The 16769-nt window shown below is 61.4% G+C and overlaps 3 protein-coding genes across 7 annotated transcripts in view; 1 reads left to right on the forward strand and 2 right to left on the reverse strand.

Annotated features, from left to right (window-relative positions):
• The first annotated feature begins 834 nt into the window (after positions 1–834).
• CHRNE (cholinergic receptor nicotinic epsilon subunit) lies at positions 835–5379 on the forward strand. Its single transcript, XM_065897548.1, has 12 exons — positions 835–896; positions 1157–1299; positions 1416–1460; positions 1578–1687; positions 1817–1972; positions 2276–2376; positions 2756–2956; positions 3034–3148; positions 4414–4528; positions 4607–4793; positions 4883–4989; positions 5107–5379. The coding sequence occupies exons 1-12, from the start codon at positions 851–853 to the stop codon at positions 5254–5256; spliced, it is 1476 nt and encodes a 491-aa protein (XP_065753620.1). The 5' UTR covers positions 835–850; the 3' UTR covers positions 5257–5379.
• On the reverse strand, positions 3469–4238 carry C19H17orf107 (chromosome 19 C17orf107 homolog; the record flags this gene model as incomplete). Its single annotated transcript, XM_065896992.1, has 3 exons — positions 3469–3722; positions 3822–4026; positions 4158–4238. Coding segments are annotated over 3 exons (540 nt in total), but the record flags the coding sequence as incomplete, so codon positions are not given.
• Positions 5380–5937: 558 nt separating the features above from the next.
• MINK1 (misshapen like kinase 1) overlaps positions 5938–16769 on the reverse strand; it is a 48495-nt gene continuing 37663 nt past the window's right edge. Inside the window, exons 11-32 of one of the 5 annotated variants that reach the window (XM_065897542.1) lie at positions 16489–16558; positions 15918–16128; positions 13960–14076; positions 13003–13191; positions 12634–12807; positions 12063–12263; positions 11534–11619; positions 11266–11376; positions 11007–11119; positions 10765–10850; positions 10246–10409; positions 9752–9854; positions 9528–9665; positions 9228–9336; positions 8733–8900; positions 8483–8626; positions 8145–8279; positions 7856–7956; positions 7624–7773; positions 7380–7539; positions 7150–7289; positions 5938–6783 (exon numbers count right to left, since the gene is read on the reverse strand). In XM_065897542.1, the coding sequence (XP_065753614.1) occupies positions 6700–6783; positions 7150–7289; positions 7380–7539; positions 7624–7773; positions 7856–7956; positions 8145–8279; positions 8483–8626; positions 8733–8900; positions 9228–9336; positions 9528–9665; positions 9752–9854; positions 10246–10409; positions 10765–10850; positions 11007–11119; positions 11266–11376; positions 11534–11619; positions 12063–12263; positions 12634–12807; positions 13003–13191; positions 13960–14076; positions 15918–16128; positions 16489–16558 (2954 nt within the window). In that variant the 3' untranslated portion in view covers positions 5938–6699. Of the gene's footprint in view, positions 6784–7149; positions 7290–7379; positions 7540–7623; positions 7774–7855; positions 7957–8144; positions 8280–8482; positions 8627–8732; positions 8901–9227; positions 9337–9527; positions 9666–9751; positions 9858–10245; positions 10410–10514; positions 10539–10764; positions 10851–11006; positions 11120–11265; positions 11377–11533; positions 11620–12062; positions 12324–12633; positions 12808–13002; positions 13192–13959; positions 14077–15917; positions 16129–16488; positions 16559–16769 lie in introns of all 5 variants that reach the window. The other 4 variants (XM_065897544.1, XM_065897545.1, XM_065897543.1 and 1 more) reach the window with 4 other exon arrangements.

Raw genomic sequence — 16769 nt, forward strand, 5'->3', positions numbered from 1 at the left:
TGGTCCAAGGAGACTTAGGAAAGACTGAAAGGGGTGTGTGTGTGTGTGTGTGTGTGTGTGTGTGTGTGTGTGTGTGTGTGTGTGTTTGTGTTTGGAGTGGGGAAGACAGTACTTTCATATGTGGCCACAAAGTGGCAGCAGAGAGATGAGAAACTGGTGTCTCCGGTGAGTGCTCCGCCCCGCTGCCCCCGACCGGCTGAGAGTGGGCAGACATGGGGTGGGTTGCAGGAGAAGGTGGGCCCTGTACTGTGGCACCCTCTCCTTTGCCAGGTGGAGTTTGTTACTGCAGACTAACCCCCTGTGACCACCTGTCTCATTACCAGATTTTATGGACGCTCTGCTTTTGCCAAACTCTGACGGCAGAAACTGCATTAGCGTGACCTTGGCTGGGCTGTGGGTGGTGGTGAGTATGGGCGGCAAGCGATGTCACCTGCACAGGGCAGCTGACTCAAAGGACACCAGTGCATTACTGGAAAGCAGGGCCCTCCACACCCACTGCCAGGCTTGTGGTTCCAGGTGTTTCTTAAAAGACCTGTCCACCTGCATCAGGCCTGTTTCAGTCATGAGGGGATTGGGTCTGTGGCTGGGGAGCTGGCCGAAGTCCAGGCAAAGGCTGCTGGGATGGGGTGAGGGCAGGGAACTCAGGATGGGGCAGCTGCCTCTGGAAGAAGCCAGGATGTCCCTGGCTGCCGCTGTAGGGGTAGTAAGAGGATTAGGTGTCAGTCCCTAACCCAGCCCGGAACTAACACCCTCCTCCACTAACAGCCCCCTCCCCCACACTCACAGCACCCTGGCCTGCCCCCGTCGGAGCCTGCCCAACTCAGAATAACCCCGGGGACCAGACCGTGGGATGGCAGGGACACTGCTCAGCGCCCTGCTCCTCTTGCAGCTGCTCGGTATGGACCAGGGTCGGGGGAAGTGGTCGGACACACACACAGGATACTGACATAAAGGGACAGGACAAAGACAGACTGAGATGTAGAAGGAGACACGATATTTGGTCCCCAGGCACATCACTGGTTTGGGAGACAGTCACGGAAAAATACACAGCCTCAGAGACAGACATAAGCAGAGCCATGCATATTCCAGAGGCAGAGAGGAGAGGCTCCTTAGCCTCTCCGTTTCCAGTGAGCCCACTGCTTGGCCCCACCCCCAGGCAGAGGTAAAGGGAAGAACGAGGAGCTGCGTCTTTACCACCACCTCCTCGACAACTATGACCCAGGACGCCGACCAGTGCAGAAGCCTGAGGACACTGTCACCGTCACCCTCAAAGTCACTCTGACCAACCTCATCTCACTGGTAAGATACCCCCGTCACCCCAAGCGCCATCTCTGAGCCTAAAGTCCCACTTCTGGTCCCAACCGCTGAGCTCTATCCTAAAGCTGGCTTCCATCATCCTAATCTCCCATCTGCAGAATGAGAAAGAGGAAACCCTCACCACCAGCGTCTGGATTGGAATCGTGAGTGGAGTCTGGGGAACAGAGTGAGGTCTTGTCCAGGGGACCCTTTTCTCCCAAACTCCTCTTGGGCACCAAGGCACACGTCCTTCCGTCCCCCTCCCCTTCCCCCACCCTTAGGACTGGCATGATTACCGACTCAACTACAGCAAGGGCGATTTTGGGGGCATAGAAACCCTGCGGGTCCCCTCAGAACTCGTTTGGCTGCCAGAGATTGTGCTGGAAAACAAGTGAGGACGGGGCCAGACTGGAGGGAAGCCGAGGCCTGGGGGGCTGGGCTGGACCTGGTTGGGGCAGGGTGCTTGGAGGGAGAGGGGGCCACAGATCTGCGCAAACCCTTGGTTTCCCGGAGCCCACAGTATCGACGGCCAGTTCGGTGTGGCCTATGAAGCCAACGTGCTGGTCTCGGAGGGCGGCTACGTGAGCTGGCTGCCCCCGGCCATCTACCGAAGTATCTGCGCCGTGGAGGTCACCTACTTCCCTTTCGACTGGCAGAACTGCTCTCTTGTTTTCCGGTGGGAAGCGGCCCGGACCTTTGTGGAATTACGGGGGCAGGGGGTGGGGCCAGGTGTGTGTGTGGCGGGGGGACTTCTAATCCGGGGCGGGGCTTTGTGCTGGAGGTGGAGCTAGACATTCGAATGGGGTAAGGCCGCCCTAGCGGGTTAGAAGTAGGTGTAGAAACCCAGGTGTGGGGTCGAGGCCTGGGTTGCCGGGTGGAGCTTAATTCCCCTGCCAGATCCTTGCTTCTAGGGCGGGGCCTGAGGCTGAGGCCCGAGTCCCAGCCTCTATGGTGGGGGGTCCGGGCCCCGGCTCCGCAGCTCGCAGACGTACAATGCAGAAGAGGTGGAGCTCGTCTTTGCCTTGGACGACGACGGCGACACCATCAGCAACATAGATATCGACACTGAGGCCTATACTGGTGAGGCCCCCTCCTGCTCCAAAAAACTCGCTTCTCGACGGGTCCAGAGAGGGGACTTGCAGAGTGGGGCTGCCCCAAACCATCGATGCTGGGATTGACTTGGCAACCCTGCTTTAACTTGACCCTTTCCTGAAATCATTCTTGATCGTCGGTCTAGTCCAGCTTTCTCGCTTGTGGTAGTTCCCTAACCTCTCTGGGAATGCCCCTTTCTGACCAGCCCGAGCAATCCAGACCACCTGCCCCACCCACCCTTGTCCAGACGGTTTGCATCCTCTCCTCGCCTGGAGTTGCAGGCCCCCCGCGGTCAGATGAGGGGACGGAGAGAAGAGCAGCGCGCCCCACCTCTGAGAGCCAGCTGACCGCCCCTCCCGTCCCGCAGAGAACGGGGAGTGGGCCATCGACTTCTGCCCCGGGGTGATCCGCCGCCACGACGGTGGCTCTAATGATGGTCCAGGGGACACTGAAGTCATCTACACGCTCATCATTCGCCGGAAGCCGCTCTTCTACGTTATTAACATCATCGTGCCTTGCGTGCTCATCTCGGGCCTAGTACTGCTCGCCTATTTCCTGCCGGCACAGGGTATGGAGTCGCCCAGACCCCAAACCCGGGCTCCCTCCTGGGGGGCGGGGCCTGCTCTCACCAGGTACTCCCTCCAGCCGGCGGCCAGAAATGCACCGTCTCCATCAACGTCCTGCTCGCCCAGACCGTCTTCTTGTTCCTAATTGCCCAGAAAATCCCAGAGACATCTCTGAGCGTGCCGCTGCTGGGCAGGTGGGGGCAGAGTGGATCCCAGCGGTGCCTACGTGGGGCGTGGCTAGTGTGAAGGGCGGAGCCAGACGAGCATGGGGTGGAGCCAAGGGGCTCGTTGGGAGGGCCCAAACCTAATGACTCTGGGAGAAGCCTCAGCTGCCTCATCCCCGCCTGGGCTTTATTTAGATGCGGGGTGGGGCTGGGATGGTGGTGGCTTTTCCGGTCCCCCGTCCTCCGTAACGCTGCTGGACGCCACCTGGAGGTCTCCGGAGTATCTCTGTTGGGGGCGGGCCGGCTTAGTGCCCACCCAGCCCCGCCGCCCCTGGCCCCCACCTCTCCCCTCATCTTGAACTCACCGGTTCCCCGGGGGTGCCGAGGCCCAGCTGGCGTCGCCACTGTTGCAGGAATGAGGCGGATCCCTGCAGACCTCGTCCACACAGGCATAGCCGCGCCCCCTGGAGCAGAAGCCGGGCGCTCGCGCCTGCCGCAGACCCCGCTTGCCGAGCCCCCTGCCCCGCGGCCTGGGCTACCCGGGCCAGGGCTCTACCCGGATCCCCGGCGTCTAGTCGCCGCACCTCCTGCTGCACCCACAGGGCTGAGATCTGCAGCGGGGGTGCAGGAGTTGGCGGGGGTGCAGAGGTCCCTGCTCCTGCCGCTCGATCCCCCTTCCCCGCCCCTCCTCAGCAACCCCGGCACCCCATCTCTAACGAGGTGGTCCCGAAGTTCACTACGCTGGCCGCGGATTCTCTTAGCACCAGCCCCAGGGTGGGCTTCGGGGCAGGCGGCTTCTCCGGCTCTCGCGGCTCCAGGGACTTCGGCTCTCTGAACTGCTGCTCCAGATATTCATGGGCCGCGGCCACAAGTTCCCGGGGAGAGAGAAGTGGGGACTGGAGGGCCGCCTGGAAAAGCACAGGGACTGTGGGGTCATCGGGTCATAGGTCAGAGGTAATGGGGGGACGCTGGAAACCTTCCTAGAGCGTTTCAAGGTGCCACCCTTGGGGGTGGAGGGTGGGTATCGGCATAGGCGCACCTCCGTGGAGCTGTGGAAGTGGCAGACCCACAGCAGGGTTTCCAGGGAGCTGGGGGTCCCCTTCCTGGTTGCCGCCGGCGGTGCGAGGGGGGAGAAGGGCGGGGTGGACGCGTCTGGCCCCGCAGAGGAGCAGCACCTCAGGGGCGTGACTCCACCCCTTGCGGAGAGGTGCGTTTGTGAGGTTAGAGGACTAGTGGCCCCCTGTGGCTCAGGGGAAGTGGGGAGGCTGCGCCGTCACGAACTCCGGGTTCCTCAGGTACCTCATTTTCGTCATGGTGGTTGCCACGCTCATTGTCATGAATTGCGTCATCGTGCTCAACGTGTCTTGTCGGACGCCCACCACTCACGCCATGTCCCCGCGGCTGCGCCACGTAAGCGCCGGGTGGAGGGGGCTCCGGGCGGGAGGGAGGGCTTCGAGCTAACCTCCCGGCCGCACCCCCCCACCCCAGGTCTTACTGGAGCTGCTGCCCCAACTCCTGGGCTCGGGCGCACCTTCCGAGGTCTCCCGGGCCGCCTCGCCCCCAAGGCGGGCGTCGTCCTTGGGCCTACTGCTCCGCGCGGAGGAGCTTATACTGAAAAAGCCGCGGAGTGAGCTCATGTTTGAGGGGCAGAGGTACCGGCACAGGACCTGGACTGGTAAGCAGTGGTCCGAGTGGGCCAATGAGGGCACCTGCAGCGGGAGAGGCTCCTAATCACCCCCCACCCCCCGGGGTCGCTCCCACCAGCTGCCCTCTGCCAGAGCCTGGGCGCCGCCGCCCCCGAGATCCGCTGCTGTGTGGATGCCGTGAACTTCGTGGCCGAGAGCACGCGAGACCAGGAGGCCACCGGCGAGGTGGGGCAGGAGCTGGAGAGGCTGGGTGGGGAGCTGCTGGGGGCCTCCGCTCTTCCTGACTTGTGCACCAGGCTCCTGCTGCTTTTAGGGACTCAGCTTTGCCCGCCCCTTCCCCAGGAGGTGTCCGACTGGGTGCGCATGGGGAAGGCCCTCGACAACATCTGCTTCTGGGCCGCTCTGGTGCTCTTCCTTGTTGGCTCCAGCCTCATCTTCCTCGGGGCCTACTTCAATCAAGTGCCCGAACTGCCCTACCCGCCCTGTATGTAGCTGTGAGCCTGCAGCCACGGTGACGAACGTTCCCACCCATCTCCAGGAGGCAATCTGAAAAACAAGTTGCTCCCACTGCTTTATTACGATCCTTTCGCACTGTTAATGATAAATCTGTATTCAGCCTCGCAAGAGTCGTACGTGCGCACGTGTGGAGGTCTGGCCCCCGGGCAGACAGCAGCCGGAGTTGGCAGATGGTTCAGGAAGGCTCTTGCATGTCAACCCTCCAGAAGGCAAGAACCATCCTCAATTCATTCTTCCCGACCTCCCAGTTTTTCTTGGGTCCCGGCTCCATGTGACCCTCTAGCCCTGTGAGCCTCTAAGAGATCTTTATCCATTTGTTGCCAAACAGGAGCGACCCCGCCCCATGCAGGACTTGCATATAGAGAGGCTCAAGCCAGGCGCCTATCATGGCCCGGCCAGGCTGGAGTGGGTGAAAACCAAATGGCCCCTGTGCAGGGCCCCACAGGGTTAAGCCTGAGGATGCCCTCGCCCTCCCTCAGTTGTTTCCTCTAGGTTTTCTTGGCCCAGCAGTGCCCATCCACCCCCTCTCCACCAAGGCTCACTGACTGCAGATTCCACACCACCATGCCCCCTTCATCCCAGCAATGCTGGTGGGCCCTGGCTAGTACCTGGGATGCCGAGAGCAAACAGAATAACGTAAGGCCTGAAATGGTGGGAGCTGGTTGAATGGTCTTTATTAACAAACGGAGATCTCCAAGGCCACTACATTGGGGAGTGGTGGGGGCAGGGAGGGGCCGGGGCTACTTGCTGCTCACACTATATACAGATGCAAGCAAGGGGGTATGGAGGGTGAGAGCTCCCTGCTCCCTCCCTCCACCAGGGAAGGGCAGAGGCTACAAGAGACAGGGGTTGGAAAGGGGTAAATGTTTTGGCTGGCGGGGTCCCCCCTCCATTCCCTGGGGTTTGGGGGGAGGGGAATCATTAAAGTGCTTTCAGAAAATGAGGAAATGGTCCCTGCCCCTGGAGTGGCTGGTGACCCCCCTAAAACCTAGGGCCCAGTGACCCCCCCCAGGGTCTGGTACATTCAAGGGGGGAGCCGGCTCCCCTGACGTGCAAATAAAGGGGCCCAGGGCCCTGCCGAGTCAGCAGCAGTGGGGTATGGGGTCCAAGCCCCAAGCACTCTCCTCTTAAGTGGAGAAGGGGGGGTGGGGCTAGGCCCACTCAATTCCTGGTAAGGGGAAGCTGTGCCTCTCCCCAGAAGTTGGGACAGGCACAGTTTTGGGGAGAGAACATGTTGGGGAAGAGGATGGTCACGTGATCACAAAAGCATCAGGGGTCAGAGGTCACGTTCCCAGCAGGCTCCAGTGAATCAAACCAGTAAAAGCAAAGCCCAGGGAGGGAAAAGAAGGGCGGCCCGGGAAGTCTGGGTGTGGCGGGGGGAGGGCTGGTCCACGCGGGACAGCCCCGTCCAGGGCCCCATCACCAGTTCATGATGCAGTTACGGTTCAGGGTCATGAAGTAAACTTGGCTGCTGCCCCCGGAGCGGACTGAGGCAAAAAACACCTGGGTGGAGTAGGAACAGAAGTCACCAGGGATGCCGGAGGTGGGGGCGCGGGGAGCGTCTCAGTTAACCAGGAGCAGGGGAGAGAGAGACTGCAGAGTGGAGTCCCTCAGAGTGCCCCCCCCCCAGCCCCTCCGAAAGCCGGGGACACTCGGGGAAGTGGGCAGCAGGCCGACCTCCCGGATGAAGGAATCTGGAGAGTTCTCAGAGAGGGAAGACGAGGGAAGGGCAAGCTGTGACCACACAGTGCGCTCCCTGGAGGCCTCCTTCCAGGAAGACCCAGAACCACCCCTCCCCCAGCTCTGCCCAGGGGCCCAGGTCCTGGGGGCCCACCCAGTGCAGGAGCCCGGGCCCCTTGTCATTCCCACCTTGTCATTCCGCTCACACAGGAACTTGAGCCTCTGGGCTCGTTTGTGCATGAAGACCCCGTCTAGGTGGCCCGTCTCCACGGAGCGGATCTCAATGGCTTTCTCACCCCAGCCCATGATCTGGTTGGAGCAGATATAGGCTGGAGGGGGAAGGGAGTGGAGGGGCAGTGAGTGGGCTGCAGCCCAGCTCGGTCGGGGACACAGGCTTGGAGGGCGGGCACCTCACTCACCCACAGAGGTGGGCATCTCTCCCCACTGGAGCACCACGTCCTTAATGATCCGCCCATACGTGTTGACATAGACGCCCTCATCCTCATAGCACAGCAGCATCTCCATGCCATCCGTGTTGGGGAGGAAGATGATGGCGTGGGGCGTGATCTGGCTCTGGATCTGGGAGGAGAAGGTGGGCTGGAGGCCCCAAGTCTGGGGCACAGACTGGTGGCCCCAGTCTGTCCACAGCCCTGCCAAGCTTACGTGCACAGGGATGTAGATGTCATAGCTGTTCCCCGAGTCGACATCCACAGCATGGAAGCCGGCGCTGGAGCCATAGATGACCTTGAGCCTCTGTCCCTCCTCTACCGTCAGGTCCACCAGCAAAGGGCGGTGTGGGAGGTCAGCAAAGGACTGTGGAAGACAGAAGAGCTTAGGGGACGTGGGTGGAGGAGCCAGACCTTGAAACAGTGTTGGGGGCTGAGGCTGGGGTTACCTTGAAAGCCATGAATTTGTGGTAAGGTTTGGGGGCCCAAGCATACACCTCCACAGAGTTCTTCAGGGCAATGACCAGGAATTTGATGCGTTCATATTTCACTGGGGGCAGGAAAGAAGAGGGATGCAGGAACTTCCCTTCTTGGGCTGCAGCCCCTCCCACAGGTCTGTCTGTACCCCCAACTGTGTGCCCCCCACCTCTGGCTACAAGGCTTTCTTAGCCAAGGCCCCTGTTTCTTTCTATTCTCATAAACAAAGGTGCCCCGGCCACTGTGTCGTGACCTCCTCACCAACACGGTAGTGCCCGCAGCCCTCCATGTCCCCCACAGTGGTCCAGCCCTGCTTCTTCTCCACTTCTGGGTCATTGTGCAGGATCTTGTTCCGGAGCCAGGACAAATAATATACCCGCAGTTTGTTCCTTTTCCCTGAGGGACAGACACACACACCCCTCTCATCGGAGGTCCAGCTTCTGCCTCCCCGCCATCCTTTGGGTGCGAACCACGAGGGGTGAGAAAGTGCGGCCCCACCTTCCAGCTCCTGGACCAAGGCTGCCCTCCTCCCAGACTGAAGGTGGTGACGGAGGGCCCAGGGGCTGAGCCCTCCTCCCGGCCCTGCCCTCCACACACACCTGAGATGGTGATGAGCAAGTTGAGTCCCTCCAGCACATCCATTTGCTGGAAGCGTCGCCGCCCGATGAGTCCATACACCTTGCCCTGCCCACTTCGGTCCAGCAACATCAGCCCGTTCTCTGTGCCCACCAGCAGGTTGACCCCTGCAATAGGAGCCCTTGGGCAGATCAGAGGCAGAGCCAGGCCCTCGCCTGACCAGGAGCATGGGGGCACACCAGGCCCCTCCTTTCCTTCCCAGTCCTGGCTTACCCCAAAGGGCCGCACAGAGGATCTCGGAATTGAACCGCTTCTTGTACTTCCGAATCTCGGGGGTTTCGCTGTGGGCCCGGGTGTTGGTGGGGTTCACGTTGACCACAGAGCCTTTCCTCACGTCATACTGCAGCTGATCGAGCCGACTGCCCTCTCCACCCACCAGGGCTGCCAGAAGGATAAGAGGAACGGGCAGTAGGCTGCAGCCCTCTCACCCCGTCTCTCTTTACTCCACACCCCAGGATACTCAGAATGAAAGGGAAAGACTGGAGAACGGAGGAGGCACCTGGAGGAGTTTAAACAGGGCCAGAAGGACTCGCAAAGGCCTCGTTCTGTCATGCGAGTCCCTGAGCCACCATTGGGCATTTTTTCTCTTGGGTCAAGGGGGCCCCTTGGTGCCAGGGCAGGTTCAGGCCACAGGGGAGGCCGTGACCGCTTTGTGAAGCCCAGTCATCAGAGGCCCACCCATGGCCATCTCCAGATCTCTCATCTCACCTGTGATGGGGATGGTGTCCCCACTGCCTCCAGGCTGGTAGATCCCCAGGTCCACAAACATCGTGAACGAGCTCTTGCCAGGGGCCTTTACCAGCCCACGAGACTGGTACTGTGGGGTAGGGGCGGCCGTGAGGCAGACACACCAGACCCCAGCCCTTGCCCTCCCCCTCCCGTTGTAACCTGGCCAACCAGCTCCCCAGGGCTCCACCCTGCTGACCACAGCGCCCCCAGCACCCCTGGGTCTCCTGCCCACGGCCAGTGATCTCTTCTCGCCCTGTGGAGCCACATTCACTGACTTACATCACTGCCTCCATCCTTCAAGGGGGGGCTTTGACCTTTGCTGCTCTCGGTGGGCGAGTGGCTGGGTTGGACCACATCTGGCAGGTTTGTGTAACCGTTGCTATCAGCATGCAGCAGGCTTCGCTCCTCTTCAGGGGTCTAAAGGAACAGAGAGAAGGGGGCCAGTGCTGGGGCCAAGGAGGTGCACGGCAGGCTGGGGAAGAACGGGGGGGGGGCCCACTCACGCGCTGGACCACCATGGTGCCACCCCCATAGGGGGTCTGGGTCCCGGCTATCTCCTCCACGTCATGGACCACCATGGTGCTGACGCTGTCTGTGTCTCCATCGCTGCTGTGGGAGAGAGGAAGGTCAGGAGGCCCTCCAGGCCCTGCCTGCCACCCAAGTGCCACCCGAATGCCACAGGGAGCAGACGAGAGCCGGAGGGCTGGCGCCTTCAGTGTCTGTTGGAACACGACGCACTCAGCCCTCACCCAGCAGCCCTTGCCCCCTGCCCAGCACTCGGGGAGGGCTGGCCGCACAGAGGCACCTAAAGAGGCCCCCTGACTGACAGGACAGTGAGAGAGAGCTGGGGACACCAGCCCCCAGTCCTGTACTCCATTCTCTAGGGAAGGGGAGGAAGAACTGACCAGCAGTGATAGCCGGGGACCCTCCTCTGGGAAAAGGGAGCCACCTTCCCTCAAGCTGGCTGCAACTCCCCCGCCCCCAGGATGCCCCATACCGGCCCCCAGGGGTATCTCTGCTCCCCTCCGACGGTTCGCCGTTGCTCTCCTCCTCGTCGTCCTCGCTGCTCTCCACCTCCTCGCTGGACGACGAGTAGTCCATGGCCTTCTTGGGAGGCCGGGGGGCCTCGTCCAGGGTCCGCTCTTTCAGCAACACAAAATCCTGCAGGGGAGGAGCTGCGTGAGGGGAAAGGCGGTGGTACGAAGGAGGCCAGAGAAGGGCAGGGTAACAGGAGGGGCTCCCGCCGGCAGGCCCCTGCTCACTAACCTCACCAATGGCTCGCTTATAGCTCTGGGAGGGGCCGTGGGGGAAGAAGGGCAGCCAGGAAGAGGCAGGAGAGAGGTTAAGAAAGGTTAGTGACTGAGACGCGCCCCTGTTAGCCCACAGACCCTCCAGTCACAGATTAATGAAGGCCCTGACCCTGGAACCCAGCTCCTGGGGCTCAAGAGGCTCCACGTCGGCCCCAAAGCCCCAAACCGGGAGAAAGCAGGGCCGGAGGTGCCACCCGATGACTTACTGCGGGCCGGCCTGGCCGCGAGCGGTGGTCATCGGGCTTGGCTTTGCTCCCAGGGGAGAGCACGGGGGAGCTGTCCAGTTTGGAGGCTAGAGGTGGCGGGGTGGGGGAAGGGAGGTCACTGACACCTGCACAGGGGGTGGCCTCAAGCCCAGCCCGCTCCCCACCCCACCCCCATCCAGTCGGGAGCAGCCGAAGGCAGGGTCCACCCTGATGGAGGCTGCCCGTGAGGCCCGTGCACGTACCTCCCACCCGGTTCCGCTCCAGTGAGCCAGCCTGGGGGAGGTGCCCGTGAGAGGCGGGGAGGACGCTGTCCGAGCGCTCCCAGCCAGGGTCGCTCCTCCTGAGGTCAGGGTTACTGTGGGAGGGCAGAGGCAGGGTCAGGGAGACGGGGTGTCTCCGCCTGGGGAGGCTGAGCGGCACTGCAGAGGGAGCCATCACCAGGAGGAAGCAGGTGGCAGAAGTTGGGGGTGGGAGTGAGTAGTGGGGGGACAACTCCATTACCTACAAGCGTTGGGCGGGCCAGGGGGCTGAGCAGGGGGCCCTGGAGGCTTGGGGTTGCCCCGCTCTGCCCGCCTTTGCAGATAGATTTGCCAGGCGGAGTTGCTGCGAGGTCTGTGGAGGGAGCACAGGGGTGCCGGGGGCGGGGGCAGGGAGGGGGCTGAGGTGACTGGGTCGGGGCTTGCCCACCCCTAGGCGGGTAACCTGGCAAACTCCCCTCTGCCCCCCACGCCGCTCCCTGGGCTGCCGCCTGCCCGCACCCAGGGGTTACCTGGCACGGACAGCCTGGGCTGGCCGGGACCCTCCAGCCCCACTGGTGTTAAGGGCAGTGGCGATAGATGAGGTCCTCTGAGGCACCTGAGGAGAGAAGAAAGGAGTCAGTGCTCTGTGCTGGGCGCCTGGCGGACACTTGTCCTCACGGAGACGCTGGAAGGGGCCCTCCTCACCTTTACGGAGAAGCAGACAGGTCGGGGAAGCTAATGAATTTGTCTAAGGTCACGAAGCTGAGAAACAGCAGAGCTGGGATCTGACCCAGAAAGTCTGGCCGCTGGCGCTCCCCAGACACCCTGGGCACTCTTCCACTCCCATATGCACCACGGAATCACCGGGACACACTCGGGTGGCGGCCCGCCCACCAGACGTCAGGGTAACGCCTGCGGGACGCGCCGTGCTAGACGCCTCGCCCTTCTGTTCCCTTCCAACCCCGAACCCACGTCTACCTCGCCTGCCGCCCGGTCGCCCTCCGTTCCCCTCCCGTACTATTTCTCTGCCCTTTTGTGGCTCAGCAGGGCTGTCCTTACCTTGGGAGGGGCCTCATTATCAGGCCGGACCCAGGCTGGGGGGTTCGGGCTGGGGCCAGGCCCTTCGGAAGTGGGGTCTGAGTTCTGGCGGACGACGCCTCCTCGGGCACTAGGCGTGGCAGTGGGTGCGGGCACGGCGGGGTCGGGGTCGTGTGAGGCTGGGAAGGCAGCCAGGTTTCGGGTGGGCTGGTCCTGCAGGGACTGGGATCGGGGTACAGGCGCTGCATATGGCTTCAGTGGGACCCGGTGTGCCACCAGGCTCTGCGGGGAGAGACCAGGGAGGGTGGGCTGCCTGCTCTGTGGCACGTCCCCACCTGGCAGCTGGGGCTTGGGCTGGGAGGAAGGGGCAAATCAAGCCTCTGGCTTCCAATTATCCATTGAAAGAGGCTCCTAGAGCCCAAGAACAGGTAAGACACAGAAACAGATGTGTGCAGCCGCCTGTCTCTGCCCACGGATCCTGAGGTCTGTGGTCCCTGGCTAAGGGCGTGTGCGTGTGTGTACACGAGATGTAGCTGTGCTGCGTGAGGCCCCCTGCATCTGCGTGTTAAGACAGGAACAGGGAGAGACTCACCTTGTGTGGTCCCTCCTGGGGCTCCACCGGCCTCTGCATAGGAGGAGTTTGGGAAAGGGGTCCTGGGGGCCCAGGGGAGGCGTGGGGGACGGGGGGCTCAGGCCCTGTGCTGCCTGGCCTGGTCTTGGCCAAGGGAGAGTTCTGCTGCTTGTTCATCCTCGTTCTCTCTTCTACCTGTGATGCAAGAGGATGCCAAGCAAGACAACTTTTGTCCTGTGCTCAAAACCGAGGTCCAGACCTCTCCAGCCCTCCACCTGCGCTGCGTGCCCCTTTCCCCTTCCCAGCGCCCGGCTGTGCGGAAGGACCATGCTTGCAGCTATCAGGCCCCAGGCGGATGGAGTCTCAGGCGGCAAAGGAGGCGAGCAGTACCTCTCGGGCCCAGGCCGGTTTGTCGGCGGGGTTGATGCCCCGGCCGTAGTGGTACAGGGGCTTCCGGTCCCCGGGCAGGACCTGCTGCTGCTGCTGCTGCAGGGACTTGAGGTAGGCGTGCTCCTGCTGCAGCTGCCTCTGCAGGCGCTCCGACTGCCGCTGCTCCTCCAGCTGCTTCCTCTTGTATTCCTGGGCCCAAGGGTAGGGAGAGAGGGCTCAGCAGGGTGTGGCCCCGGAAGCTAGAGCACGCAGGCCCTTCCTTTTCTCCAACTGCCTAGAGAGGCGATGTCTTCCCTCGATGCTAGGGTGAATCCCTTCCCCTGAAGGGTTCCCATCCCATTCCAGCAGAGACACTGAATACGCATCTTCCCGGAGGAAGCTGGGGACCCCGTTACCAGCAGTAGGGCCTGTTCCTGGAGCAGCTGTTGCTGAAGGATCTCGAGCTGTCGCTGCTCCTCCTCTAGCCTGTGACGGATATACTCCTGGGGGGGCGGGGTGGGGGGCAAAGGGCAGGGAAAGAGGGAGAGGCAGAGGGGGGCGGCGGCGGCAGCGGAGGAGTGGGCGGACAGGGTCAGTGGGGTGAGGATGAGGAGGCGGTAGAGTAATAGAGAGGCCGGGTTGGGGGTGGGATGAGCCCCGCAGAGAGCAGGGAATGAGGAAGAAGCCGGGGTGCAGGCCCCACGAGGGAAGGTGCAGGGGGCAGGGGGCAGGGGTGGGGCAAAGAGATGGGAATGAAGGCACAGAGACAGGAGGAGGGCAGGGAGCCAGGGTGGGGGGTTGAAGGGTGGGAGAGAACAGAGAGAAAGAGTGAAGCTGGAAAAGATAGGAGGAATCTCGGGGTAGGGGGAGAAGGGGAAGGGGGCTGGGGAGCAGGGGAGGCAGGCAGCGGGAGCGGGGGTGGGGGTGGGGGTGGGGGTGTCCGGTGTGCGCTGGGGGCGTGCGCTGGGGGCGCTGTACCTGCTCCCGCTCGGCCTGCCGCCTCTCCTCCTCCCGCCGCAGGGCCTGCATGTCCTCGCGCCGCCGCTGCTGCTCCTTCTCCTGCAGCTTCCGCTGCTCCCGCTCCCGCCGCTGTTGCTGTGGGGGTAGAGCCGTGTGACCTTAAGGGCTGCACCAGACACGGGGACAGCACAGCCCCAGAAGGCGGACCCACCTTGGCCCACTTCTGGAAAGCGGATCCCTACTGGACAGTGCGGGCTGGTCTCCATCTCACTGGGGATGGAGGTGAGAGAGGGTGGCTTCAACTTGTTTCTACAAACCTACCTACCCTCACGTAAGCGCCCACGGGGGGCTTGGCTTGCGAGAAACTTCTAAGGTGGCTGTGGGCTTCAGGCTACAGCCGCTGAGAGGTTGACTACTGCCCTTGGGCGGGCCGAACTGCATAAAACTGTCTGCTATCCACTCCTCCACCAAACAAACAGAACCTAAAGTCAACAACAACCTCCCCGCCCCCCAGCCCCACTCCTGGCCTCTCAAATCTCGGCCCAAAAGCCCAAAGGGAGTGGGCCGTAGTGCTAGCCCTCAGCCACCAGAGGGCACCAGGGGCCCATGCACAGAGAAGCAACTTCGGGACCTGGCCGGCAACCTTAAGTGAATGTGACCTGGGCTGCATCACTACTAGCCCAGGTCACATTCACTTAATAACTTTCACAATCTTTCTGCTTAAAAAAAAAAAAAAAAAAAAAGAAAGGGAAGGGAAAGAAAAGAAAGAAAGCACAAGCCCTAAGGATCCAGCAGGCCTGCTTCAGGAAACACCTTGGTAGACACAATTTTTGGTTACTCTGCTACCTGAATACAGTATTTATTAAGAAGAATTTTTACTAGGTTTTCCTGCAAATCATTCTTTTGTTCAACAAAGATAGGAGCCCACTTTGGGGAGTAGTACATGGGCAATGTGGATGCTTCCATCTATCTCCTATTGCTTAGATAACTTTTAAATTAAGTTCAGCACTCCATGAACTTTGGAATCATGTAGTTGTTTCAACAAAAAACCCATCATTTAAGGCAAAATTTTAACCAATCTGTACACCTCTTCTTCCCCCACCATGACCCCTCCAAAATAAATACATTTAAGTATATATGCATACAGATACAAAGTATTTTTTAAGTTGGTGATTTAAAATACTGCCCCTATTTAAAAATGAGATTCTCAAAAATAAATAAATAAGATTCCCTATAAATTAAAATGAATTTCTCCCACCCACCTCCAATTAGTGCGATTGACAAGCCTGTACAAAGCAAATTTAAGCCCAAACAACCAAAAGTAAAAGGAGGGTCTTTAGAAGGATCTTCTTCATGTTCAAAGGGAGCAGCTGCTGGAGAGACCGATGCCCAGGGCACTGAAGTGTTAGTACACAGACCCCCAGCTCCCCGGGACTGAAGGTAAAGGAGCAGACAAACCCGGACCGGAGGTTTACGTGCAGAAACAAGGAGGGGGGACAGTGTGGCTATTCAGAAAAATCTCTGCTCTGAAGGGACGTGGATGGCACAACCACCCACGTAGGGCTGGCGGGTACGCCTAACAGAGGACAGAGCCCTCCTATACAAATCTGAGAGCAAGAGGCTGGGAAGGCCCCACTCACTCCCTCTTTTCCCCCCCGCTGTCCTAGGGGGACCAGGGGTAGGACCAGTAACCTGGTCAGGAGGCCCTTCCGGGAGGACCCCGCCCCCTCAACACCCTCCGCCCCTCAGGTGCCCCGCCCCCTCAACAACCTCCGCCCCTCAGGTGCCCCGCCCCCTCAACACCCTCCGCCCCTCGGGTGCCCCGCCCCCTCAACACCCTCCGCCCCTCGGGTGCCCCGCCCCCTCAACACCCTCCGCCCCTCAGGTGCCCCGCCCCCTCAACACCCTCCGCCCCTCAAGTGCCCGCCCCCTCAACACCCTCCGCCCCTCAAGTGCCCCGCCCCCTCAACGCCCACCTCCTCCACCCGCCGCCGCTCTTCCTTCTGCTCCTCTATGCGCCGCTGCCGCTGGTGCAGCAGGTGCTTGATGTGCGCCTCTGGGTCTCGCTGTTGCTGCTGCTGCAGCTGCTGCTGCTGCTTTAAAGCCTCAGAGTTGCTCTTGTTCTCCTGCTGGAGCCGGAGGAATTCCCGGCGGAGGGTCGACTCCCCCGGCACATTCATGATGGAGCTGGGTCAGGACCGCACACGGAAGATCGGGGTCAGAAGCCACCCTCATCCCTGGGAGCCCTAAATGGGCGCTTCACCCGACCAGGCCAGACGGTCTGCCTCTGGTCACTCCCGGGTGACCTGCCCTCCCTCTGCCCCCTTTCAGGCCCTGATTCCTTTAACATCCCAGCCTGCAGCCCTGAATCCCCCTCGCACACCTCTTGCTCATTCGTTCGTTCCATTCCATCTAGTACCCAGGGATTCCATCTTATGGGTCTACCTGTCTGTGCCCACCACCCCCAGACTGAGTCCCCAAGCCAAGGACCACTGTTGCCCCGCAGACGGTAAGCGATGGTCCCCAACCTCCGCCTGCCAAGCCCACCTTGGCTCTCCTTCCTCTCCATGGCTGTCGTCTTCCTCTTCGCTGCCACTGTACTCGTATTCTGTCTCCTCTGCAGGGGGGAGATCACTGCTGTTTCTTCACCCAGTGCCCCAGACCCCACCCTGGGCTAGGGAAACCTTAGATGGGGATAACCAATAAGGTCTGTCTGGATGGCCACGCTCCTGGGTCCCCACCCGCCTCCTTGGAGCAACGGGGTGATGCTGGGTCGCAGGTTTGGGCCTGGACGCAGATGCGGGATTAGACCCCACGGTGGGCAGGAT

This window comes from Phocoena phocoena, chromosome 19 (genome assembly GCF_963924675.1).
Source record: "Phocoena phocoena chromosome 19, mPhoPho1.1, whole genome shotgun sequence".
Taxonomy (NCBI): Eukaryota; Metazoa; Chordata; class Mammalia; order Artiodactyla; family Phocoenidae; genus Phocoena; species Phocoena phocoena.